The 27769-nt window shown below is 46.1% G+C and overlaps 1 protein-coding gene across 4 annotated transcripts in view; it reads left to right on the forward strand.

Annotated features, from left to right (window-relative positions):
• The window catches only part of mks1 (MKS transition zone complex subunit 1), a 73731-nt gene that overhangs the window by 7899 nt on the left and 38063 nt on the right, over positions 1-27769 (forward strand). For 2 of the 4 annotated variants that reach the window (XM_070858121.1, XM_070858120.1), the window contains exons 2-8: positions 3811-3938; positions 9391-9546; positions 19001-19098; positions 22043-22171; positions 22265-22369; positions 24360-24468; positions 26873-26929. In XM_070858121.1, the coding sequence (XP_070714222.1) occupies positions 3855-3938; positions 9391-9546; positions 19001-19098; positions 22043-22171; positions 22265-22369; positions 24360-24468; positions 26873-26929 (738 nt within the window). In that variant the 5' untranslated portion in view covers positions 3811-3854. Of the gene's footprint in view, positions 1-3810; positions 3939-6922; positions 6988-9390; positions 9547-19000; positions 19099-22042; positions 22172-22264; positions 22370-24359; positions 24469-26872; positions 26930-27769 lie in introns of all 4 variants that reach the window. The other 2 variants (XM_070858119.1, XM_070858122.1) reach the window with 2 other exon arrangements.

Here is a 27769-nt window from a genome sequence, read left to right on the forward strand (position 1 = left end):
CGGGAAGTGTGTGTGTGGGGGGGGAGGGGAAGTGTGTGTGTGTGTGGGGGGGCGGAGGGGGGGGGGTGTGGGGGGCAAGTGTGTGGGGGTGGGAAGTGTGTGTTTGTTGGGGGAGAACTGTGTGTGTGTGGGGGGGGAAGTGTGTGTGTGGGGGGGGAAGTGTGTGTGTGGGGGGCGGAGGGGGAAGTGTGTGTGTGTGTTGGGGGGAAGTGTGTGTGGGAGGGGGGGGGAAGTGTGTGTGTGGGGGGGGGGGGAAGTGTGTGTGTGTGTGGGGGGGATGTGTGTGTGTGTGTGGGGGGAAGTGTGTGTTGAGTGTGTGTGTGTGGGGGGGAAGTGTGTGGGGGGGTGAAGTGTGCGTGTGTGGGGGGGGTAAGTGTTTGGGGGGGAAGTGTGTGTGTGTGTGGGGGGGGGAAGTGTGAGTGTGTGTGTGTGTGTGTGTGGGGGGGGGAAGTGTGTGTGGGGGGGAAATATGTGTGTGTGGGGGGGGAAGTGTGTGTGTGGTGGGGGGGGGAAGTGGTGTGTGGTGGGGCGGGAGGGAGTGTGTGGGGGGGGAAGTGTTTGTGTGTGTGTGGGGGGGGAAGTGTTTGTGTGTGGGGGGAAGTGTGTGTGGGGAGAGGGGGAAGTGTGTGTGTGTGTGGGGGGGAAGTGTGTGTGTGTGTGTGGGGGGGGAGGGGGGTGTGTGTGGGGAGGGGAGGGGGGTGTGTGTGTGGGGGGGGAGGGGGGTGTGTGTGGGGGGCAAGTGTGTGGGGGTGGGGAGTGTGTGTTGTGGGGGGAGTGTGTGTGTGGGGGGAAGTGTGTGTGTGTGTGGGGGAAGTGTGTGTGTGTGGGGGGGGAAGTGTGTGTGTGGGGGGGGAAGTGTGTGGTGGGGGGCGGAGGGGGAAGTGTGTGTATGTTGGGGGAAGTGTGTGTGGGAGGGGGAAATTGTGTGTGTGGGGGGAAGGGGGGTGTGTGTGGGGGGGAAGGGGGGTGTGTGTGGGGGGGGGAGTGTGTGTGGGGGGGGGGGAAGTGTGTGGTGTGGGGGGGGAGTGTGTGTGTGGGGGGGGGAAGTGTGTGTGTGGGGGGGGGAAGTGTGTGTGTGTGTGGGGGAGGGGGTGAAGGGTGGGGGAGTGTGATGTGTGTGTGGGGGGGGAAGTGTGTGTGTGTGGGGGGTGGAAGTGTGTGTGTGTGGGGGAAGTATGTGTTGTGTGGGGGTGAGGGGTGTGGGGGAGGGAGTGTGTGTGGCGGGGAGGGAGTGTGTGTGGGGGGGGAAGTGTGTGTGTGGGGGGGGGAGGGGGAAGTGTGTGTATGTGTGGGGGGGGAAGTGTGTGTGTGGGGGGGGGGAAGTGTGTGTGTGGGGGGGGAGGGGGAAGTGTGTGTATGTGTGGGGGGGGAAGTGTGTGTGTGTGGGGGGGGGAAGGGGTGTGTGTGTGTGTGGGGGGGGAGGGGGTGAAGTGTGGGGGGGTTGGAGGATTGTGAGTGTGTGTGTGGGGGGGGGGGAAGTGTGTGTGTGGGGGGAGGAACTGTGTGTGTGTGTGTGGAGGGGGAAGTGTGTGTGTGTGTGGGGGGGGAAGTGTGTGTGTGTGTGGGGGAGGAAGTGTGTGTGTGTGGGGGGGGAAGTGTGTGTGGTGGTGGGGGAAAGTGTGTGTGTCATGAGCTAAATGATCTAAAACAAAAGCAAAATACTGTGGATGCTGGAATCTGAAATAAAAACAGAAAATGCTGGAAATCTCAGCGAGTCAGGCAGCATCTGTGGAAAGAAAAACTGATTTAACCTTTCAGGTCGATGACCCTTCGTCAGAACTGGCGAATGTTTGAAATAAACAGATTCTTAAGGAGCACTGAAAGGGGAGAGGAGTAAAGAACCAAAGGGAACGTCTGTGATAGGGTGGAAGACAGGAGAGATTAGAGCGACAAAAGGGATGATGGGCTGACTTGAGGTGGTAATGGCAGAAGTTAGAAAAAGGTTAGTCTAGATAGGGTGTGCATGGTGGAATAATTGCCAGCTGCCATGGGAGATAGCCAGAAAAAATACAGAAAATCGATAGTGGGGGAAGGGAACCAAATATGGGCCGATATTATGGTCAGAAATTGTTGAACTCGATGTTGAACAGAAGGCTGTAAAGTGCCTAAACGAAATATGAGGTGCTGTTCTTCGAGCTTGCGTTGAGCTTCATTGGAATCCGTGTAGGAGTCCAAGGACGGAGATGTGGGAGTGAAGCGGGGAATCTCTTCTTTTTATGATACTGCTTGAGGGTTAAATATTGGCTTGGACACTTAGAATTCCACAACTCTTCCAATAGTGGTACGCGATCTTTTATGTCCACCTGAGAGAATAGACGGGGACTCAGTTTAACATCTCATCCAAAAGACAACACCCCCAGTAATTCAGCATTTCCTGAGTACTGCATTGATTGTCAGCCTAGTCTTTGCAATATGACTTAATAACCTGATTTGAGGCGAGAGTGTTACCAATGAGCTAAAGGTGACACAGATTAATGATGGAGACAAATGCACGGCCTTAAGGGGTAAGTGATTAATCTCCTTCAGAACAGAAATACATATTGTGCTGTGCCCCTTGGCATAGGAGAGCTGGCTTGGTCAACTAGTCTTAGAAAGGAATGTATGAGAAGTGCTTTATACTAGGAGTGCCCCGACTGCAGAGTGTAGGCCACATGTATATACTTGCCATAGAGGGAGTGCAGCGAAGGTTCACCAGACTGATTCCTGGGATGGCAGGACTGTCGTATGAGGAGAGATTGGGTCAACTAGGCCTGTATTCACTAGAGTTTAGAAGAATGAGAGGGGATCTCATTGAAACGTATAAAATTCTGACTGGGTTGGATAGACTGGATGCGGGGAGGATGTTTCCCCTGCTGGGAAGTCTAGAACAAGGGGTCACAGTCTCGGGATATGGGGTAGGAGATTTAGGACTGAGATGAGAAATTTTTTCACTCATAGAGGGTGGTGAACCTGTGGAATTCTCTACCACAGAAGGCTGTGGAGGCCAAGTCACTGAATATATTTAAGAGGGAGATAGATAGATTTCTAGAAACAAAAGGCATCAAAGGGTATGGGGAAAAAGTGGGAATATGGTGTTGAGATAGAGGATCAGCCATGATCATATTGAATGGCGGTGCAGACTCGAAGGGCCGAATGGCCTACTACTGCTCTTATTTTCTATGTTTCTATGTGTCCCGAGAGTCCTGGCACTCTATGTAACTCAGTCTTATATTTTTTTACTCACTGATTTGTTCTGTTTTAATTGTGAGAGCCTGGGAGGTTTGGAAAGCGCTTTTCTTAGCATTGTTGCGTCTTTGGTAATTAAATCCTCAATCAGAACACCGAGCTCTGCTGGTATCAGCAGCTTGTGACAAGGCTTCATGGAGTGGAGCCCACAAAGGCAAAAAGCTTCAACAGTCCCACCTTGCATGATAAAGAATGTAAACCTGAAAAATTGCTTTGAATACATTAGTGCAAGCGGACACAGATTCCGGGCTATGAAAGAAAAACCACAGAAGACGACCAGCAACTGGAACGGGTTGTCAGGGAGAGCCATTGGACTTATTTACAAACTGCTGGGTGCTCCGATGGGAAGGATGAGATCGAATGGGCTGAAGGGTTTTCTTCTGAATCTATCCTGTGAAATGTTATTTATGTACCGAAGTTGTCTCTTGGTTGAAAGCAGATATTTATTCAATCGTAGCTCTGAGTTGTCTCCTAGCAGGTTGTAGTGGTATTAATGGGATTAACATCTGCCAACTGATTAAAATAATTTAAATATGAGCGCCTTTATGAAGGGAGAAATTTAATTGTATTTACATTTTTTTTAAGTATATGGCTTAAGCGGATAACCCCGACGGCACTCTTCAGTCAACATGCTAAACATACAGATACTTTCCACGAACAAAGTCTTATCGAAATGTCTACGTTTAAGACCTCGTCTTCAGGGGGCATCACCAGTAAGCTTCACATTTATCACATACATTCATTCCGGGTTACCTGCTGCTTAAACTACAAGTTTTGTTCCAAAGTGAGTTTGGACTTGTGAGATTGCTGAGTTATAGGCCTCTGCAACAAATAAGAATTTGGTTGAGAATGTTGAAATGTACTTTGCTGCGGACCATGTCAGAGAGAGAAGGCTGTTGTCCCATCATTGGGACTGGCTAACACTTCGTTTGGGATTTTCATATTCCCCTCCTTTTGGTATTGTCTCCCCAGTCTCCAAATTGGGATGTACATTGATCAGTTTTGCTGTGTGGCTGGATGCCTGGGAGCACGCTCTTTCTTGGAGGAGAAGTGCCTGTTTTCCTCTTGGCACCTCCCCATAAAGTTGGCGCAGCATTGAAACCTGCCTTTGCTGGATAGCTGTGGGTGTGCTTGGTTTACTCTACACAATACAACTGTGTGCAAAAGGTCTCACAAAGTTGTGTTCAACACAGTGAAAAGTGCTTCCAGGGCATTATAATTGGATTCAGCGCCACTGAGATAGGAAGGGGGAAAATCAGCCTGAATTTCTGCTCTTAACTGTTATCCAATAACCATTGAAGTGTGAGCATGTGTAGGTGTAGGTGACTCCTGAGGACAGAACTGAGCTCAGCTGTGGCATCGCTACAGTCAAAAAACTTGCTGATGCTCGTTGTCTAAGCTTATATATGAAGAGTGGCCATTTGGGGGAGGTACCTAAAGCTGCTGACACCTGCAGATGATACAGTTCATGGAAGTATATCCCTGCAGAAGTCGGTAGTTTCAAGTGAATGGGGAGAAAGTGCTTCTAGAAACGACTTCCATTGCAGGAAGGCCCCCCATCCCAATCGAGGAGCTCCACCATTCTAAGATGAGGGGAGGTGTAAACTTCACCGAGCCTCACAAATACTTCTCCTTCTTGTGTGATCATCTCCATGACCACATCTGCCTATCTACTGCAGTTTCTATGTCATGTGCAGTTTGCCTTATGGGTTATTGTACAATTTGGCAGGAAGGTCCTTGTTCTCCTGAGCTAGCTGATCTCAGCCAGCCAGTGAAAGTTATAACTAGCCTCAGCATCACTGGATCCGGGATGGGAAATATTGTCCTGCTCCAAATCACTGTCAATTCATCCAGTTGGTAAGTGTAGTATGGACATCAGGTTCAGTTATAATGCCCCGACCCTGCAAGCCTGCCATCTAGGTTCTGGATAATGTCTGACATACAGCCAATTGATAAGGTAATATGGGGAAGGCACTACCATAATCCTGTATATCCTGCTGAAAAATCTGCATGTTTGGATGTTGAATACAGGCAGGATTTGGCTGAGCTGCGATGCCCTCCACATTCGAATAGCCAGCTGATATTCACTGTACCTGTTCATGTGAAGGATGGGTGAGGTACCAGAGGACGGTCAGCCTTCACTGAATTATGAGTCATTGTCATCAGGAAAGGAAGGTCATGGAGGGAACTAAAGTCAATATTTACTCTTACAGAGAACTGTGTGAGTGAGGTGTAATGTGATTGAAGTGTTCATCTGGACCTACTAGGTGCTGATGAATTTCTTCAAAAAGAATCCAAACTTTCCAAACTCCTCACACATAGAAAGGGGCAAGTAGTATGCACACCTTCTGTCACATTATTGTTAAAATAAAAAAACTTTTGATTATAAATTGCCATGGTACTACTTGTATTGCAGGTTTTTGGGTTGGTTTATTGAACGCTAAAGGAGTCCTTCACAACTCACATGAACATAGGAGCAAGAAAAGGCCAGTCGGCCAAACAAGCAGTCCCATTTTAATCTCATTCCCACCTTGTCACCATATCCTCCAATCCTAGCATTATTCAAAAACACCGGCCCAATTGACTCTTGAACCATTTATAGTCAGGCTGATTATTCTCCTTCTCTTAACCTGTACTGAGGTATTTCACCATTCTATCCTTACCTGTACTGAGATATTTCACCATTCTATCCTTACCTGTACTGAGGTATTTCACCATTCTATCCTTACCTGTGCTGAAGTGATTCACCATTCTATCCTTATCTATGCTGAGGTATCTCCCCATTCTATCCTTACCTGTGCTGAGGTATCTCCCCATTCTATCCTTACCTGTACTGAGGTATTTCATCATTCTATCCTTACCTGTGCTGAGGTGATTCACCATTCTATCCTTACCTGTACTGAGGTATTTCACCATTCTATCCTTACCTGTGCTGAAGTGATTCACCATTCTATCCTTATCTATGCTGAGGTATCTCCCCATTCTATCCTTACCTGTGCTGAGGTATCTCCCCATTCTATCCTTACCTGTACTGAGGTATTTCATCATTCTATCCTTACCTGTGCTGAGGTGATTCACCATTCTATCCTTACCTGTACTGAGGTATTTCACCATTCTATCCTTACCTGTACTGAGGTATTTCACCATTCTATCCTTACCTGTGCTGAGGTGATTCACCATTCTATCCTTACCTGTGCTGAGGTGATTCACCATTCTATCCTTACCTGTGCTGAGGTGATTCACCATTCTATCCTTACCTGTACTGAGATATTTCACCATTCTATCCTGTCTTCTGTTGGGGTATTGCCCCATTCTACTGCTACCTGTGCTGTGTGGTATTTCTGTATTTATCATTGGCTATGGAGTCATTTGGGACGTCCTATGGATGTGAAAGGTGCAAGTTCTTTTTTCTTTATTTATTGTGCTGAGGAGTTCCTTGTTCTATCCTGTTGTCTGCACTGAAGTTTTCCCACATTTTATCCTTGCCTGTGCTGAGGCATTTCACCATTCTATCCTTATGCATGACGAGGCGTACCCCATTCCTCCTTATCTATGCTGAGTTAATCCCCCATTGTTTCCTTACCCACACTGAGGTACTCCCTTATGCTATCCTTACCTGTGCTAAAGTATTTGCTAACTTTATCCTTGCTTCGGGAGTTTGCACCAGTATTTGTAATGTCTTCTCTTAATCTTTCAGCTGGTTCTGGGGTGGACGACCAAGAGGAGGTTGTGGTTGGTTGGCAGGAGAAATTGTTCAGCCAGGTAACTCGTTTGTCATTGTACTGTAAAGTCACAACAGCAGTGACTGACTTTGAAGCAAGTCTATTAAGGGGGAAGGATATTCTTTGAGGCATTAAATGCAAAACATTTGAATTTGTATCTTTACTATACAATTTATTTTTAAAAACAAATAACTGTAGCTTATATATTGGAGGCAGTCCGATCCAAACCTCCAGGACCATAAAATTCAAACAGCAAAAAGTAGAAAATCCAAAATAATAAGCATAAAATAGTCAGTTGCCAAACTTTCACAGTATGGCCAGGAAGTCTCCCTGATGGCCCACCTGGTTTATTGGTAAACTGTACAGGCCAGGATAGCAGTAAGTGCGTCTTGGTGCCCCTTGGCTAGAGGGGGAAACTAACTGCGGTTCCTCCAGGAATCCCCTGCTAGAAATTGTGCATATGTACACATTGTGTGAGAAAAGGATCGATCGGGCTTGGCTGTCATACCCGTGTCTCAGCACTCACTTTTTCGCTGAAGAATGGGTCAATTGGATGAGGGCAGCCACCACCCGTGGATCGGAATCTCGAGAGATCGAGAAATTGCGCATCTCTGGCAGGTAGTTGTGTAGAAGCACAAAGTTGGGCGATGCATTAACTTTCATATTTAGGACCTGGGTTAAAACCAAACCCAGTCTAATGGGAAGAATGTGTCTTCTCTATACCCACTGTAAGGGTTCTACATGAAGTGAGCTTGGGCAGTCCCAACTCGCCAAATCTGAACCATAAAGCTAACCCTAGTTCAGCACTAAATTGTCTTGCTCAGTACTCTAAGGATGCTTGGCCTAGGAAGTTTCATAGGAAGTGGTGGTGTTAGAGCAGACTGAGTGAACATAAGAACATAAGAATTAGGAACAGGAGTAGGCCATCTAGCCCCTCGAGTCTACGCCGTCACTCAACAAGATCATGGCTGATCTGGCCGTGGACTCAGCTCCACTTACCCGCCCGCTCCCCATAACCCTTAATTCCCTTATTGGTTAAAAATCTATCTATCTGATTTGAATACATTCAATGAGCTAGCCTCAACTGCTTCCTTAGCCAGTGAATTCCACAGATTCACAACCCTCTGGGAGAAGAAATTCCTTCTCAACTCGGTTTTAAATTGGCTCCCCCGTATTTTGAGGCTGTGCCCCCTAGTTCTAGTCTCCCCAACCAGTGGAAACAACCTCTCTGCCTCTATCTTGTCTATCCCTTTCATTATTTTAAATGTTTCTATAAGATCACCCCTCATTCTTCTGAACTCCAAGGAGTAAAGACCCAGTCTACTCAATCTATCATCATAAGGTAACCCCCTCATCTCCGGAATCAGCCTAGTGAATCGACTCTGTACCCCCTCCAAAGCTAGTATATCCTTAAGCAAGGTGACCAAAACTGCATGCAGTACTCTAGGTGCGGCCTCACCAATACCCTGTACAGTTGCAGCAGGACCTTCCTGCTTTTGTACTCCATCCCTCTCGCAATGAAGGCCAACATTCCATTCGCCTTCCTGATTACCTGCTGCACCTGCAAACTAACTTTTTGGGATTCATGCACAAGGACCCCCAGGTCCCTCTGCACCGCAGCATGTTGTAATTTCTCCCCATTCAAATAATATTCCGTTTTACTGTGTTTTTTTTCCAAGGTGGATGACCTCACATTTTCCGACATTGTATTCCATCTGCCAAACCTTAGCCCATTCGCTTAACCTATCTAAATCTCTTTGCAGCCTCTCTGTGTCCTCTACACAACCCGCTTTCCCACTAATCTTTGTGTCATCTGCAAATTTTGTTACACTACACTCTGTCCCCTCTTCCAGGTCATCTATGTATATTGTAAATTGTTGTGGTCCCAGCACTGATCCCTATGGCACACCACTAACCACCGATTTCCAACCCGAAAAGGACCCATTTATCCCGACTCTCTGCTTTCTGTTAGTTAGCCAATCCTCTATCCATGCTAATACATTTCCTCTGACTCCGCGTACCTTTATCTTCTGCAGTAACCTTTTGTGTGGCACCTTATCGAATGCCTTTTGGAAATCCAAATACACCACATCCATCGGTACACCTCTATCCACCATGCTCGTTATGAGTGGCCTCAGTCTTTTCTATAGCTGGTCTGTAACCTTCCCACTGATGACATTGGGGAGCAAAAATGGAGATGGGTTTATCCCAGCATAGATCTCCCTTATCTTGATGGATACAATTTCCGCTCCCTCTCCAGTGTCCAGATGGGAGGCCAGCCACTCTGCTTGCACACATTTCAGAGTCCAGTCAGAGAGCAGGATTTGGCAGAAGCCCCTCAGCCCAGGGAATGTTGATCAGGGGGGTGGGGGGGAGGTGGGGGAGACGGACGGACAGACAGACAGAAGATTGGAAAAGAAAATAAAACTTCTTTCAATTCTAGTTTGAAATTGACCTGTTCAAGAATGAACATGCCTGTCAGAGCCCTCTAGACTATCAATACCACAGCGAGATCCTGGAACTGGAGGAAACCGAAGAGAGGAAGAACAGCAGAATCTTTACCTATACCGACTTCGACCGCTACACCAGCATGGAGGAGGTACTGAACCTTACTAATCGCTACTTTTTTATATGAAAAAAGACTCAATGCAACTCGCTTAAACACAGCAACAGGTTAACAAACAATTCAGCAGACCAGGGGTCAAATCAAATAATTAAAATCAGTCGAAACGTATAAATGGTAACCTTTCAGTTACTGGAAGCTCTCTGCTTCTTCAGGAACCCCTTGAGACCAAGCACTGTACCAATCGTTATAAACATCTGATGGTGTATATTCCTCTAGTACTGTGCAACTACAAAAAGAGAGTGAAAGGGGGCGAGGATGAGACAATCATGAGTGCAAACGCATATCCTACTTGTGTGACAGTGCACTATACTATTGGTTAACTGAAGAAAAAAGGCAACTGTGCTCTCTTAGAGGTGGGAGGCATCTCCAGAGTAAGCAAAAGGGACCATTGTAATTGGTTACTTCACTGGTATCGGGGCACAAATACTGGTCAGAAAGAGAATTGAGTATAGATGTGGACTGTTCTTGGGAGCAATCAGGAGGTATCATCCGGTGAGTTATATTTTGCAATAGATAATGCCTGGGGAATAGTGCAGTATTATCACACGTTTCTATTTTGACATTGTGGAAGACGATGTTTGAATCTTTAGAGGAAGATTTTAATAGGAGTCTTGAACGGATATGTTAGACAACTGGTTTAGCCATTAACCGCCAGATCTGGCTGGCTCACATAAAGCATGATTGGGTCCTACTCTTGGCTGGCAAAACTGCACATTATTCTCTTCATCATCATAGGCAGTCCCTCGGAATTGAGGAAGACTTGCTTCCACTCCCAAAGTGAGTTCTCTGGTGGACATTATTCCAGGATCATTCTGGAATGCAAAGATAACCCCCGGCTTCTATTCTCTACTAACCGTCTTGTTAAACCCCTCTCCCCTGTTTCCTTCACACTCACCTCCAACAATGTGCGAGGAGCTCATGGACTTCTTTGTCTCTAAGATTGAGACCACCTGATCAGCTGCCTCTGACACTTCTCTTCCTTCCCCTAGCCCACCAGGCCACACTTCCTCTAGGTTCCCCCTGCCCTAGCCCTGAACTCGCATCTTTCTCCAGTTTCTCTCCAATTTCTCTCCAATCTCTCATCTTGATCTCTCCACACTCATCCTGTCCATGAAACCTCATTCCTTTTGACCTGGAGCCAGAAATTTACAAGCACTTTTCAAACTACAAAGAGCAATTAAATGCAGTTTGACCGTGGGACTTATTTAGAACATTTCCCGTAGGAGCACCGAAGCAGTGACCTTAAAGAGACAGGCCAAATTAGCATCTAACCAATCACAACACGCTCCAGACCCCAGACTAGCCATGAGCAATGCCACGGGAGTTAGTTATGAAGTTGACAGAAGTCAGATAATCTCTGTTACAATACTTAGAAAATATTTAATTCCGCAGCAATTATAAATTAATACTGGTCAGTCTCCTGTGGTGTTTCACATGGGGAGAGAAAAATTGTAATCCTCGGGTGAAGTGGGCTAGGAAGGGGGAAGAGAGGTGTTGATGGTAGGCCGGTGAGATGGGGAGTGGTGGGGGGGGAGGGTGTGGAGAGATGGGTGTTAAGAGGTGGGTAGAGGAAACATTTTTACTGCCAGCAGAAGTTCTAATTGAAAGAGCTCAAGCAGCCAGATAAAGGTACAGTTGGACTGGGAGACCCAGGTGCTTGTATGGAGGCAGAAGATGGAGAAAGCAGAGGCTCCAGGTCAGGTGCAAGGACAGGAGGCTGCGCTGACGATCAGGGAAGCCCCACAGAAAAACAACGGAAATGAATTTCAGGGGAAATATAACCAGTTGGGGGTAAAATAACAAAAATTAAATTAGTTTATAAAGTTAAACATAAAATTTAAAGTTTAAAAACTCAATAATTTACCTGCAACAGTAGGAATCCAATATGGCAGCAATTTTCCTCCCACCCTTCTTCATCTAAGCCCATCAATATATCCTTCTATTCCTTTCTCCCTCATGTGCTTATCTAGCTTCTCTTTAAATGCACCTATGCTATTCATCTCAACAACTCCCTGTGGTAGTAAGTTCCACATTCTAACCACTCTCTGGGTAAGAAGTTTCTCCTGAACTCCCTGTTGGATTTATTAGTGACTATCTTCTATTTATGGCTCCTAGTTCTGGTATCACCTGCAAGTGGAAATATCTTCTCCATGTTTACCCTATCAAACCCTTTCATAATCTTGAAGGCCTCTATCAAGTCACCCCCTCAGTCTTCTATTTTCTCGAGTAAAACAGCCAATTCAATCTTTTCTGATAGGTATAACCTCTCAGTTCTGGTATCATTTCTAATAAATCTTCTTTGCGCCTTCTTCAGTGCCTCTAAATACTTTTTATAATATGGAGACCAGAACTGTTCACAGTACAAGAAGTGTGGTCTAATCAGGGTTCTATACATGTTTAACATAACTTCTGTGCTTTTCAATTCTATCCCTCTAAAATGAACCCCAGTGCTTTGTTTGCTTTTTTATGGTCTTATTAACTTGTGCCGCTACTTTTAGTGATTTGTGTATCCGTAACCCCAGCTCTCTCTGTTCCTCTACCCTATTTAAACACTTATTTTCCAAGGAATATATGACTTCCTCATTCTTCCTAACAAAATGTATTACCTCGCAGTTACCTATATTGAAGTTCATTTGCCAATTACATGCCCATTCTGCAAGTTTATTAATGTCTTGCTGTATTTTGTCACAATCCTCCCGTATTAACTGCACCTCCCAATTTGGTGTCATCTGCAAATTTTGAAATTGTGCTCCCGATTCCTGAGTCCAAATCAGTCGTTTATGTAAAAGGTGAACAACAGTGGTCCTAGCACCGATCCTTGTGAAACATCACTTCCTACTATTTGCCAATTTGAGTAACTATCTTTAACCCCACTTTCTGTTTTCTGTTTTGTAATACATTCTGCTATTTATCCCCTGGCTCCACATGTTCTGACCTTAGTCATAAGTCTAGTATGCGGTACCTTATCGAAGGCATTTTGGAAATCCAAATATATTACGTCTTCTCTATCCTTTCTGTTACTTCTTCAAAGAATTCATTAAGGTTGGCCTTCCCTTTTCGAACCCATGTTGATACTCTTTATTATATTTTCCGTTTCTAGATGTTTTTCTAATTGATCTTTGATTAAGGGTTCCATTATCTTTCCTATCACCGATGTTAAGCTAATTGGTCTATGTTCTGTCCCCTTTTAATATGCATGGATGCAATCCATCTAGACCAGGGATTTTATCCTCAAGTTTGATTAGTTTAATAATTATCTCCACCTTATCTCCCCATTTTCTATCTTAAATGTCTTTATATCCTTTTTGATCTCTTCTAATGTCATGCCCAACATGTTAGTTTCTCTGGTAAAGTAATTATTTAATATTTCTGCCATTTTGCTGTCATCACCTGTGAGTTTATCGAATATATCCCTTAGTGGCCCTGTCCTTATCCTGATTTTTCATTTGTTTGTGTCTGCATTTAATGTTTTTTTTAATAGTCCTTGATCATTTTATTTTATAGTTTCTCTTTCCTAATTACCTTCCTAATTGTTTTTTGACTTCTTTCCTGACCTTTTCGTATTCTCTTTTGCCATCCTCACCTTTGTTGTCTATGTTCTTAGTGTATGCCCTTTTCTTTAGTTTCAATTTTCTGCTTATTTCTTTATTCATCCATGGTGTGTCATTACTGGCTTGTTTGTTCTCGCTTTCGAGTGGGATATATTTATCTTGGACTCTATGGATACTGTTTTAAATGTACATCACTGCTGATCTATTTCTTTGTCAACAAATGTTTTCAGTTTATTTTCCCTAGTTCCATTCCCATCCCCTTTAAATAAGCTTTTTCCCAATTTATTACTTTGGTCTTTGTCTTATTGATGTCCTTTTCAATTTTTAGCTCAAATCTCTATTGATTTTTTTACAATGTGTGCAGGATATTTTTGCCCAGAATGTAAGACGTCCAACAGGAGAGGGAGCATTGCAGGATCTAATAATCGGAACAGATAAGCTATTGTCTCAATGTTCCCCGAGACTTATCTGGGCAAAAATGTCCTGCACACATTGTAAAAAAAAAAATCAATTCCCTGTATCCCTTTGATACCTCTTGCCAATTTACTTCGGGGTAGTTAAAATCTCCCATGATTATTACACATTTCACACATTTTCTTCCTCCACCTCCTTTCCACTTTTAGATGGTCTGTAATACACCCTTATTAATGTATTTGGTTCCTTGTCTTTTATTTCAATCCATAGGGATTCTGTTTCTAACCTTCTGTTAGTTATGTCTCTTTTTTTCTGCTGCCATTATGTTATCTAATTAGTAGAGCTACCCCACCCCCACCCCGAATTCTTCCCCATCCTTTCTAATTATGCAATATTTAGTTCCCAATTTCAGTGATTCCTACTACATCCGGTTACTCGCTATGGATTCGTGCCTCCATTATCAGATCAGCCATGATCTTATTGAATGGCTGGGCAGGCTCGAAGGGCCGTATGGCCTATTCCTGCTCCTATTTCTTATGTTCCTCCATTTTATTTTGGAAGCTCTGTACTGTGCAGTTTAACTTGCCTTTAATAGTTGTTCCTTTTATTTTATTTTTAACAATCCTTTATGCTTTTGTTTTATAACTGTATTTGTTCCCAGACCATTTCAGAACATAAGAAGTAGGAGCAGGAGTAGGCCATTTGGCCCCTTGAGCCTGCTCCACCATTCAATAAGGTCATGGCTGATCTGATCTTGGCCTCAACTCCACTTCCTTGCCCGCTCCCCATATACCCATGACTCCCTCATCATTCAAAAATCTGTCTCTCTCCACCTTAAATATATTCAATGACCCAGCCTCAACAGCTCTCTGGGGTAGAGAATTCCAAAGATTCACGACCTTCTGAGAGAAGAAATGTCTCCTCATTTCCATTTTAAATGGATGAACCCTTTTTCGAGAATTAGTTCTAGATTCCCCCACGAGGGGAAACATGCTCTTTGCATCTACCCTGTCAAGCCCCTCAGAATCTTATATTTTTCAATAAGATCATCTCTCATTCTTCTAAAGTCCAATGAGTATAGGCTCAACCTTTCTTCCTAAGATAACCCCTTCATCTCAGGAATCAACCTCATGAACCTTCTCTGAACTGTCTATATGGCAGGCGAGCCCAAGGTGGGCAGAGGAGACGTTTCAAGGACACCCTCAAGGCCTCCTTGATAAAGTGAAACATCCCCACCGACACCTGGGATTCCCACCAAAGGCCGCCCTAAGTGGAGGAAGTGCATCCGGGCACCTCGAATCTCATTGCCAAGAGCGTGCAGAAGCCAGGCACAGGCAGCGGAAGGAGCAGGTAGTCCCACCCACCCTTTCCTTCAACGACTTTCTGTCCCACCTGTGACAGAGAGTGTAATTCCCATATTGGACTGTTCAGTCACCTAAGAACTCATTTTTAGAGTGGAAGCAAGTATTCCTCGATTTCGAGGGACTGCCTATTATGATGATCCCTCCTTAAATAAGGAGACCAAAATAGTACGCAATACACCAGATGTGGTCTCACCAACACTCTGTACAGTTGTAGAAGGACTTCCCTACTTTTATACTCTCTCCCCCTTGCAATAAAGGGCAATATTCCATTTGCTTTCCCAATTACTTGCTGTACCTGCATACTAACTTTTTGTGTTTCATGTACAAGGACTCCCAGATCCCTCTGTACCGTAGCATTTTGTAATCTCTCCCCATTTAAATAATTTGCTTTTTTATTTTTTTTCCCAAAGTGGATAGCCTCACTTTCCCACATTATACACCATCTGCCAAATTTTTGTCCACTCACTTAGCCTTCTATATCCCTTTACAGATTCTTTGTGTCCTCCTCACAACTTGCTTTCCCATCTATCTTTGTATCATCAGCAAATTTGGCAACATTACACTCGGTCCCTTCATCCAAGTCTCGGTCCCTTCATCCAAGTCTTCCTCACTGGAATGTATCTTTGCTGAGAGTTATGAAATATCTCCTTAAATGTTTACCACTGCTCATCTACCATATTGCCCTTTAATGTATTTTCCCAGTCCACTTTAGCCAACTCTGCCTTCATACCTTTGTAATTGCCTTTATTTAAGTTCAGGACACTAGTTTGAGACCTAGCTTTCTCACCCTGAAACTGAATTTGAAATTCTACCATGCTATGATCACTCTTCCCAAGAGAATCTTTTACTATGAGATCATTAATTAATCCAGTCTCATTACACATTACCAGATCTAAACTAGTCTACTCCCTGGTTGGTTGCACAATGTATTCTAAGAAACCATCCAGAATACACTCTATGAACTCTTCCTCAAGCTACCTTTGCCAATTTGATTTGTCCAATCAATATTTATTTTACCCTTTTTCCTTACCTTGGTCTGACCTTTACTCTCATCTCCTAGTTTCTTTTATCATCGGACACGTTATTTTCCCTCCTCCACTCTTTCCCCTCCCCGACCCCCTAAAAAAGTATCTTTGTGTCACAGTCTGTCATGGCAATGGAATATTCCTATTAAAATATGACATGATGTGGACACAATTAACACTGAAAATCCCACTGGAACTGTTGACTTGGGACTTTGGAATGAAAAGATGACAGGAGATACCAATTTTAATATATAGAAAGATAAGCATGGTGCTTCATCCCATTGTATGTACAGAAGGCATGTTACTGTAATTTTTGATGTTATGATCTAAGTTGCAATCTATATGTGAAACCGCCTTTTAATATATTTGATCAGTTTCATAGGTCTCAATTTTCCCCAAAGCTTTTTTTTGGCATACTTGAAGAGTTACTCACGTTTTTTGGGGGGGGGGGCCAAGTACGCCCCAAAAAAGTTCTACGTTTCCTCGTTTGATTTCTTCATTTTGGCGCAGCCTAACCTGTCCTTTAGTTTTGGGGGTGGAGCCTTAATCTGCGGCAAAAAGATCGGGTCACCTCTACCTCCTCCCCCCATCTCCACCTCTCCCTTCCCCCCCCCCCCCCAACCACTCCCTCCTACCCCCCTCCCCGCCACCTCTCCCTCCTCCTACCCCGCCACCTCCCCCTCCCCCTCCTCCTACCCCCCCCACCTCTCCCTCTTCTCCCCCCCCACCTCTCCCTCTTCCCCCCCCCACCTCTCCCTCCTCTTCCCCCCCCACCTCTCCCTCCTCTTCCTCCCCCACCTCTCCCTCCTCTTCCTCCCCCACCTCTCCCTCCTCTTTCCCCCCCACCTCTCCCTCCTCTTCCCCCCCCCCCACCTCTCCCTCCTCTTCCCCCCCCCCCCACCTCTCCCTCCTCTCCCCCCCCACCTCTCCCTCCTCACCCCCCCCACCTCTCCCTCCTCTTCCCCCCCCCCACCTCTCCCTCCTCTTCCCCCCCCCACCTCTCCCTCCTCTTCCCCCCCCCACCTCTCCCTCCTCTTCCCCCCCCCCACCTCTCCCTCCTCTTCCCCCCCCCCACCTCTCCCTCCTCTTCCTCCCCCACCTCTCCCTCCTCTTCACCCCCCCACCTCTCCCTCCTCTTCCCCCCCCCACCTCTCCCTCCTCTCCCCCCCCCACCTCTCCCTCCTCTCCCCCCCCACCTCTCCCTCCTCTCCCCCCCCACCTCTCACTCCTCTCCCCCCCCACCTCTCCCTCCTCTCCCCCCCACCTCTCCCTCCTCTTCCCCCCCCCACCTCTCCCTCCTCTCCCCCCCCACCTCTCCCTCCTCTTCCTCCCCCACCTCTCCCTCCTCTTCTCCCCCCCCCACCTCTCCCTCCTCTTCCCCCCCCCACCTCTCCCTCCTCTTCCCCCCCCCCCACCTCTCCCTCCTCTTCCCCTTCTCCCTCCTCTTCCTCCTCTTCCCCCCCCCACCTCTCCCTCCTCTTCCCCCCCCACCTCTCCCTCCTCTCTCCCCCCACCTCTCCCTCCTCTTCCCCCCCCCCCACCTCTCCCTCCTCTTCCCCCCACCCACCTCTCCCTCCTCTTCCCCCCCCACCTCTCCCTCCTCTTCCCCCCCCCACCTCTCCCTCCTCTTCCTCCTCTTCCCCCCCCCCACCTCTCCCTCCTCTTCCTCCCCACCTCTCCCTCCTCTTCCCCCCCCCCACCTCTCCCTCCTCTTCCCCCCCCCCCACCTCTCCCTCCTCTCCCCCCCACCTCTCCCTCCTCTCCCCCCCCCACCTCTCCCTCCTCTCCCCCCCCACCGCTCCCTCCTCTCCCCCCCCCACCTCTCCCTCCTCTCCCCCCCTTCTCTCCCCCCCCCACCTCTTCCTCCTCTCCCCCACCCACCTCTCCCTCACCCACCTCTCCCTCCTCTCCCCTCCCACCTCTCCCTCCTCTCCCCCCCCACCTCTCCCTCCTCTCCTCCCCCCCCCACCACCTCTCCCTCCTCTTCCCCACCCCCCCACCTCTCCCTCCCTCTGCCCCCCCACCTCTCTCTCTCCCTCCACACCACCGCCCCCCCCCGCCCCTTACCCCTCCTACTGCTGCTGTCCGGGCATCTGCTGCACTTACCTGCACCGATTTCTTTAACTCTCCAGAAGGTTTTTCTGCAGAGGCCACATATGCCGACCTAAGAAAAACTGGAGTAACTCTCAGCTGGCCAAACTTCCCTAAATGGCCAGAATTAATGCGGGTGGCAGGTTATGCCCCCCTTTGGCTGAAAAAAAAACATACCTAAAAAAAATCGTAACCAACTGTTTCTGGTGCAAATTGATTGGGGAAACTGTGGTTTTTTAACTTAGGCCAAAAAAAGCAGCCTGCTCCAAAAGAATGGCGCAAATCACTGGGGAAAATTGAGCCCATGGTCTTCTGGTGTATTATCGAAATGTCTATTCTTGATGTGTGTGTTTGTGTGCAGGGAGTGTCAGCAGGCTATTTGTCCAGGACCATCACAGTCAAGATCAATACTTTTCCAGCCCAACGTCCACACTCACCTTCCAGCAGGGGTTACTCGTTGATTTTTCTTTTGTCTCTTCTCTCTAATCCAGGGGCACTGACGTAAATGGCCGGAATCAACTACATCAGGACAGACTGGGAATCAAATCTAGGACCTTTCTGACTTGTATGTTAAATAGATACTGTAGAATTCTAGATTCATACAGCACAGCAGGATTCCATTCAGCCCATCGGGCCTGTGCCGCCTCTTTGAAAGAATTATCCAATTCACCTCGCTCCCTTGCTCATTCTCCATAACCCTGCAAATTTTTGCTTTTCAAGTCTATATCTCGTTCCCTTTTCAAAGTTGTTATTGAATCTGCTTCCACCTTTCAGTACTGGAGCAAGCAGATAATTTGCCCACAGATTGGTATGAATCTTTCCCATAATGACCCTCTACCACACAGTGCACCTGACTAAGAACAGTGAAGATGGTGACCCGTTATAGGATTCTCTGAATGGCACTGGCTACAGGGGAGTGTGTATGCCGGACCTGCTGAAGCTGTGCCAGTTGCTGGCAGTAAACATACTTCCTGTTTTCCAGCACTCTCAGACTGTGACCACATCGACAATGGAGACTCCATCATATCTGACGGAGAGGATGTCACACATTCGGCGCAGGCGGCAGGATCGCAGGACCACGTAAGGAGGCTGTGGGGGGAAGCGACCAGTATAGATTTGATCAACCATTGGAAGTATGTTGAGCTTTTTGTTATAAAGATACAATTTAAATATCTCTTGAAATATGGAGTCGCCTGTGCCAGCTCTATACTGCTCAGTATTTTGCTCAAGTTACTTTGAATTTTTATTCAGGTGTGTATGTTAGTGCGAGGCATGGTGTGCGTTCTGCGCCTGATCCTGAAATCCTGAATACAGCTCTTTCTACCTGGCTGCAACAATCTCCCTCAGTAACACCAAACTCGGAGAAGCATTTCTTGCTGCACTTTTGCTTCCATCTATTTTTTGGAGCAACCAATCTGTAAGCCATTTAGGACCGAGATGCGGAGGAACTTCTTCACCCAGAGAGTGGTGAACCTGTGAAATTCTCTACCACAGAAAGTTGTTGAGGCCAATTCACTAAATATATTCAAAAAGGAGTTAGATGAGGTCCTTACTACTAGGGGGATCAAGGGGTATGGCGAGAAAGCAGGAATGGGGTACTAAAGTTGAATGTTCAGCCATGAACTCATTGAATGGCGGTGCAGGCTAGAAGGGCCGAATGGCCTACTCCTGCACCTATTTTCTATGTTTCTATGTTTCTATGTTTTGATTTTCCAATTATCTTTCTCTTTCTCTTCGGCCTTTTGCTGGTTCTATGGTTAGTGGATGACCTCCGGTACTGTCCTTCATGTATAAACATGTATGTATGAGCATTGGCAGGCTATTTGACAGGATGGTGTCATAGCCGAGCCCAATCATGTCCTTAGGGATCACTTGAAAGTGATCGGTAATGGGGTGTTAGTTGTGGAGTAGAATTGAAGTGAACAGTATGAGTAGGGGATTGAAGAAATTGGAAATAAAGGGGATTGATCTGTCAAAAAGGGATGGACTTGCTACACGTAACGGCCTCTGTCCCCTTGAATTGGTTTTGATTGCAAACCAATTTAAATCTGTAGAGGGGGAAATACATGGTCATTCTTTCTTTATGTTGCTTTATTTTGCTTTCCTAAATTACTTTAATGTGCACACCAGAGCTTTTATAAGTTGAGAGATAGGTGTGTAGATATCCCTCCATTTTTGATTTTTTGGGGTTACGCTTCCATAAGTGCATGCTGCCTCACCATGTATGAGCCTAGACGGTGACTGTTGCCAGTATATTTGCTCAGGGAGGTGGAGAGGGGAGGGGGAGAGACACATCACCGATGAGCCTGATCAGGACTTCCCTATGTCTTGTCCAGCAGGAGTCACTGGATAGCGATCAGGTTGAATTTTCCAGTTGTAACAATCCTACTGTTGCTTGGGTTCAAATCCACTGAGTCAGCACAGGCCAACAGTCAAACCTGAGGCCTTCTGATCTTTCTGGCTTTGTGCTATGCCATGTGGTGTCTGAAACTACTAGGGTTGTGGAGGAATTAGAACATTTTTTTGAACTAGGTTAGTAATTAAAGTTAGTATATCTTTATTCCCCTTTAATTGATCTGCGTGAATCCTGTCTGTTTGAATTAATTTACCTTACTTCGCTCCCTGTATTTTATTGGAGAATTTAGTGCTTGTTGTAGCGAGGGATGTTTGTGCTAGGGAACCAAAATATTTTAACCACTGTCTGAACTTAGTGTGCATACCCAAGGTTAGGTGCAGAGTAAAGTTCCCTCTGCACTGCACCCTATGGGTGCAAACTCAGAAAAGCAACCTCGACTCCATAAGTTTCATCCGGCTGCTCTGGAAAGAAGCAGGCGGAATCTCGAGCCTGTCTGGGCCAGATTTAAGGCTCCTTTCACAGAGAACCCGTAACGGTTACAAGAAAAAGAGCAGACTTTTTTTCATTTAATTTCTTTGTGCTCGTCAAAGTTGAGAGATGTTGGTGCTGGGGTCCAGGCACCCGAGTCAGCATGAAGCACTCTACGTTAGGTTAACATGGTTAGACGCAGAGTGAAGCTCCTTTACTCTACTGTGGCAAAACAAGGTGCCTCAGCCCCAGCTGGAGAAGATTAGCCATATTGCACCAGTGTAGTGTTGTTTCCATCCCACAGTCTGAGTGAAATTTCAAACTAGTGGCAGTGTTATGCTACAAGCCCCATGTCCACTAAGAACTGAAATGAAAGGGCCCAAACCCATTTCACAAAGGACTCTTCCAGCCAGCAGACAGATGAGACCTTCACCCACACTTTTGAACTCACTTCTTGGAGGTGAAAGGCCAGTGTCTAGCCCATCGCATCACACAGTTCCCAATAGAAGCGACTTCAATCTGCTATCTGGGCAGGACTCGAACCCAGAGGTGTGAGTGATGGTGCTACCCAAATTCCCAAAGCCACATGTTGCTTTGTTTCTGTTCCATGGCCTGCCATCCCACTGAGTTCCCTTATCTCAGTCGTGTGGCTGAGGGGAGACATCCAGCAAGGTAAGTCAAAAGAAATGGGAATGTGGTGAGCAGGAACGTAGCAGCAGGTAACTGCCCAAGCTCTTAACTGCAGCAGACATGTTGTCAAAAATTAGGTGGGGGGGTGTAGTGGGGAGGGGCGAAAGAGTTGATAAGGGATTAAATAGCACCCAGTGTCAGGCTTTTGTTTCCTTCCTCCTCGTGATGGGGCACCAATCGCCCTCCAATATCTTATCCAAATGCCCATTCATAAACGTGAACTGAGATACAAGTGCCAGCATGCTATTCAACTACTGAAGCACCACACCGAGATCTGATCCTGTCTTCACCTGATGCTCCCACAAGTGGATTTTCCAGCAGGGATCACTGGTTGGGAAGGTTGGCTGACTCTTCCCTGACCCTCTCTCAGGGCCTAGGAGTACTGAATCCTATTGTAACCTTTCTCCTGCTGCCAATGCTGAGTTCAGCGAATTTAGTGCAGACCAGGAGTTGAACCTGGGATATACCGGGAACCAAACTGTAATGCCAGTCTGTTACATTGACTTTTAGGGAAGGAAAGATTCCAAAATCACGGATCATCACCTGGGAACCGAGTGAGGAGTTTCTGAGGAATAGCCATGTCCTGAACACTCCCGTGCAAACGATGTACATCATGGGAGACCTTGGGCCCTACGGAAAGTAAGTGTTTCGCCTCCAAATGAGAACTGTTTCAGATTGAAGTTGGTGAGATTGGTTGCTGTTTTAATGGTTCATTCTGTTCTGTGTGTTCAGGCTGGGGCACCGTGAGGACGAGTACGTATTGTGCACCATTAAAGTGGACAACAATGGAGTTCTCTCCATAAAACCAGACTTCAATGACTCCAAACCAGCCTACAGGCAAGTACTGTGCTCAGACACCTCTGCGTGTTATGCCGCCAGTCAACGGCATCAATGTGTCTGTATTGAGAAGTATTTGTGCCACTGTATTAGAGTTTGAGTTATTTGTAGCCATCTCAATGGTATATTTTCAACAATTCTTTTCTGCGCGTGCGTTCTAGGTCCAGACCACTTCCCTTGTTCTGGATTCCCCCATCAGAGGAAATAGTTGTTCTGTATCTATCCTATTGAATCCCTTTATAATTATAAAAGACCTTGATTGGATCACCCCTCAACTGTCTAAACGCAAGGGAATACAACCTGTCCTCATAATTTAATCCTTTAAGCCCTAGAATTATTCTGGTGAATCTCCGTTGCACTCCTTCCAAGGCCAATATATCCTTCCTGAGGTGCAGTGCCCAGATCTGAATGCAGTACTCTGGAGTACTGGGCACAGTTTTGGTCTCCTTACCTAAGGAAGGATATACTTGCCATTGAGGGAGTGCAACGAAAGTTCACCAGACTGATTCCTGGGATGGTGGGGGGGTGGGGGGGGGGGGTGTCGCGGCGCGGCGGGGTGGAGATTGAGTAGACTAGGCCTATATTCTCGAGCGTTTAGAAGAATGAGAGGTGATCTCATTGAAGCATACAAAATTCTTACAGGGCTTGACAGAGTAGATGCAGGGAGGATGTTTCCTCTGACTGGGTAGTCTAGAACCAGCGGTCACAGTCTCCGAATAAGGGGTTGGCCATTTAGGACGGAGATGAGGAGAAACTTCACTGAGAGTGGTGAACCTTTGGAATTGTCTACCCCCGGAGGACTGTGGAGGCTCAGTCTTTGAGTAGATTCAAGAAAGAGATCAATAGATTTTTGGATATTAAGAGAATCCAGGGATATAGAGATAGTGCAGGAAAGTGAAGTTGAGGTAGAAGATCAGCCATGATTTTATTGAATGGCGGAGCAGGCTCGAGGGGCCGAATGGCCTACTCCTGTTCCTATTTCTTATGTACTCCAGATGGGGCCTGACCAAGGCTCTGCACTACTGAAGGTTCACTTCCTCACTCTTGTATTGCAGCCTCTTTGAGATAAAGGCCACATTCCATTGACCTGTTTGATGACCTTTGGTACCTGTTCGCTAGCTTTCAGCAATCACACCTAAGTCCCTTTGCTTCTCCACAGCTCATAGTCTCTCGCCATGCAGAAAATGTTCTGATTTTCCTTCTTCAAGGCTATCCCGTTCAGTTGTTCCCCTTCTGTTTTAGAACCATATCTGACTACCCTTCTGGTTTTGCCTGTATATTATACCCTGTCTGAGACAGTCTGTGTGTAATGTACAACTCTTTCTATTGTATTAAAGGCCATTGCTAGGCTATTCAACAACACATCTTGCATTTAGATAGCACCTTTTAATGCAGAAAGCTCCTCGCGGTGCTTTTAGGGGCAGGAGAGTGAGGAGAAAAAATTAAGTAACAGACACCATGTTGGTGTTAGCCCTTTATAACCGGGGTGTGGGACCTGTGCTCCCTGAGCCCTGTTAATCCAGCTCTTGTAGCCTGGGCCACTCAGTTGTATTTGGCTCTTGTAATTTGATTTGTTCTGTTTGGAAAGGCTGATCTTTGCACTCCTCAATATTTGTCTCATTGATGGATAATCCTAAATCAGCCCAACATGATCTGTTCGTATCAACAACTTTAAGATATATGCAGTGGAAACAGGGATCTAAGCTATATATGTGTGGACACCTTGGCTATAAAGGAGACCTGACCATTGTAGTTCGGATGAGGAATTCTATCTGAAACATTAAGCTTTCTCTTTCCGATACTAATTGCTCTGCTTGTGCATTTCCAGCATGCATTTTAAAAAATGTTTTAATTCTAAGTTTTTGTCAGATTTTCTCCCCTCTCTTCACTCTCGCCCAGCCCTGAGTCTGCATGTTTATCTGCCAGGCCTGTTGAAGTGTTTCCTTTTTAACCCTTTATTTCTGATGTTCCCCATTCTTTCTGTGAGTAGGATTGAGACTGAGGGAGAGAAGAGAGACCTGTGGCTATACACAATTAACAACGCGTCTGTCACAGTTCAGCAGGAAGAACAGGATAGGGAGAAAAATCTCTTCAAAGACGTAAGCAAAAGTTGCTTTTCTTCAAGAGTTGATCCTTGTTTCCTTCTGTCTAACCTCCACCCAGGCCACATGTGACTGTCAGATTGGATTATTGGGTAGAGCTGAAGCTTCTCCCTGTCAGCACAGAAGTTTCAGATGTGCTGAACAGGCCAGCAGGAGAAGACTACTAACTTTCTCTCCACTTTTCTTTGAACGCACCGTGGTACGTTGGGGTATGGTACAGTGGTATCGGCCACCCTCGTGTACCTTATCCAAGTGGCCCTTCTTCAATAATGAGCCTAGACAGCAAGTATCAGCAACTGCTCAACAGGAAAGGTCAGGAGCATTGGCTAACCCCCCCCTCCCCCCTTCCCCATCCCTAGCCCAAACACTGCCAGTGTGTTGCACCAGTTAACTAGTTAACTCCGCGCAGACCTGGGATTGAACCTGGGACCTCCTGCTCTACATTTCTCAGTCTCACACTATGTGGCATCTTTATCCACCGAGTTATTGAGTGGGGGCAGTAAAAGCCTGCTGACATTAAGGAACAATGCACAGTGTATGGATTTGGCTGTAGCTGTCCTGTACCAAGAGCATTTTGATAAGGAATGGTGTAGGAGGACTTTACAAAGCTTCTATCATCTTGTGGCAACCCCCAGCATAACTCAGATGCTCACTTAACTGTATTGATAATTTGTTTTATATTCTTTGTTGAGTTGGCTTGGCTCAGTTGGTATCATTTGTGCCTGAGTCAGAGGTTGTTCCAAGGCTGGCAGACACTTCAATGTGGTAGTGCAGGAATGCTGCATTTTCAGAGGTGCCATCCTTCAGCTGAGATAATGAGCTATGGTCCTGCCTGGTGATCCTGATGCACATGAAAGATTCCATGATAGAATCTGAAGAAGAGCAGCGAGCATCCTCGCTAGTATTTCTCAATAAATATCTCTAAAAATAACTTCCTGTTCATCTGATTAGGGTTTATGGTATATTACTGTGTGCACATTGACTGCCACATGTACCTACAGAAGTAACTACCCTTTGAACTAACCGTACGTGAAGTGCTTTGGGACATTTCTAAGATGTGTGATAAGGCACTATGTAAATTAAAGTTCTTTATATGTTGCAGTGATTCATACATTTAATTCTTTACTTGTGAGAATTCATCACTTCATTCCTGGCAGTACTGTATATCCTGGTTCATGCAGAGAACACATCACCATGTTTGTTGCATCAATGGTGGTGTCGCAGTAACAAATTCAGGATGGGTTCAACTGATAACAGCACTGTACAAAGCCGACAGCAAGTCATGATCCCTGGATAGTGAAAAAACAACCCAGTACAAATCTAACCCGCTCCTGTGTGGTGTCCCCGGGAGGAGTCGCTGTTTATTCTCCTGTGTGGTGTCCCCGGGAGGAGCCGCTGTTTATTCTCCTGTGTGGTGTGCTGTGCATTCTGCTCTTGGGGACACCTCACAGGAACAGAATAACCAGTGTTTTCTCAGATTGCACTGAATATTTATTGATCTTACACTGCAATCGTTGCCTCACTACATACTGACTTCCTTCACACTGCTCGCTACATTTCATTTCTATTACTTCTACCAAGTCACACTTTTTTTTTTGTCCCTGCAACTCCAAACACTACCTCCCACATCTATTGATGTTCTAGGGCTCATTCTTTCAAACGGAGTGCCCACATCTCCTTTTTTACTGCTACTTCTGTGAGGGTCTGCTTCTGTTTCATGCCAAACATATTTCCCCTCAACAGCTCTGTGCAGCGCCCAAATTCTTGAAAACTGTTTCGATATCTAGGGAGGCCATCACATTGCTAAATCGATTAGAAGCATAAACCTGACTTGCTCTCCAACCTTTAATATCCCTCTCTATGTTTGATTCGATTGAGGTTGCTGCTACTGTGAACTTTCCTCCAGTATTCTTCCTCCAAACGTGCCATCCTGTACAGTTTTCCTCTTCCATGAATCTTTGAAATCTAAACTCAGTTAAGCGTGCCTGCCTCCAACTCATTCTTTCCAGGCCCTAATATTCCTTACTCCCTCCATCCTCTCTTCCTTCTGTAATCTTTGAAAACCCAAGCTGAGCATCACCTGATATGTAGCTCTTAATCGACCTGATTTATTTTTCCAGCCTTGGTGGTGTCTGACGCTAGGTGCCTTTGCCCATCACCCAGGTTTCCCAGGAACAAGGCCCATCTCCTGCCCCACCCCCAGCCAGTGCACAATAAATAGAAGAACTTGCCAGGGTGTAAGGCCATGGTTATATACAATATGCTAATTGCCATTGTGATGGCCATACAGTGGGAGGGATGCAGATTCTCATCTGTAACTGCGCAGGCTCTGTCTGCATTGTGTTTTATTTTAGTTTTGTGTAACTCCTGATAATTCAGTTCTTGCTCTTTTTGATGACAGCTGTACAACAGACACAAAGAGTACCTCAACACTTTGGTTGGAGAAGAATTTGAAACTGTAAGTATGTTTTTTCACTTCCAGCTTTCATTGTCAAGAAGGAGCAATATATAATTAAATATGTATATAAAGGCTTTAATCAAGCCCTTATGATGTGTTGAAAAAGTTGCTCTTTCTCTGTTGGCTGTAAGGATCCTTTGCAAAATTGGTGTGTGCCAGATTCTTAGTGGGAGCTAGTTTGCAGCATAACATTGTGCATGTTTCAACCAGCATTGGCACGAAGCTGACTCGGAGTGGCGTAGTGTCACCACTTGAGGTTGGAGTTAAGACACGTTGTGCAGACTATGGAATTTTCTGCCATTAGTTCCCACTTGTTGACATCAAATCAGGTTACGTGCTGCTTTCTCCCAGCAGATGACACAACTGCTCTTTTAAGTTGCTTTGTCAGTAGTTCAGGTTCCAAATTGACCCATGCTGACTGTTCCACTTTACCTGCTTTGTGCCATTGCAAAAAAAACTGTGACTGTGGAGCATCAGAAAGCTCATGAAGCAAGAAACCTCAACTTGATCAAAAATAAAAGGCAGGGACATTTCTTACTAATGTTTCCCCTCCTTCAATTTTCTACCCTGAAACCTCTCCTGAGATAGAATTCCCCAAATACCAGCAACTTATCAGTGCCTCACACAAGTGGCCATTCAACGCATGTAAGCCTTGGCAGGCTATTGGTCTGTGGAAGACATTGCAGCTGAGCCTGGGCCTCTTCCCATCCTTGTCCAGTGATTCCCACCCACGCATTTTCCAGCAGGAATCATTGGATGGCAGACACGAGTGAGTACCTTTATTTTGTCTCACGGGCTGAGGCCAAGTATAGCTCCTGCCCCAGCTAAGATCGGCTAACT

Source organism: Pristiophorus japonicus, chromosome 16 (assembly GCF_044704955.1).
Source record: "Pristiophorus japonicus isolate sPriJap1 chromosome 16, sPriJap1.hap1, whole genome shotgun sequence".
NCBI classification, from domain to species: Eukaryota; Metazoa; Chordata; class Chondrichthyes; family Pristiophoridae; genus Pristiophorus; species Pristiophorus japonicus.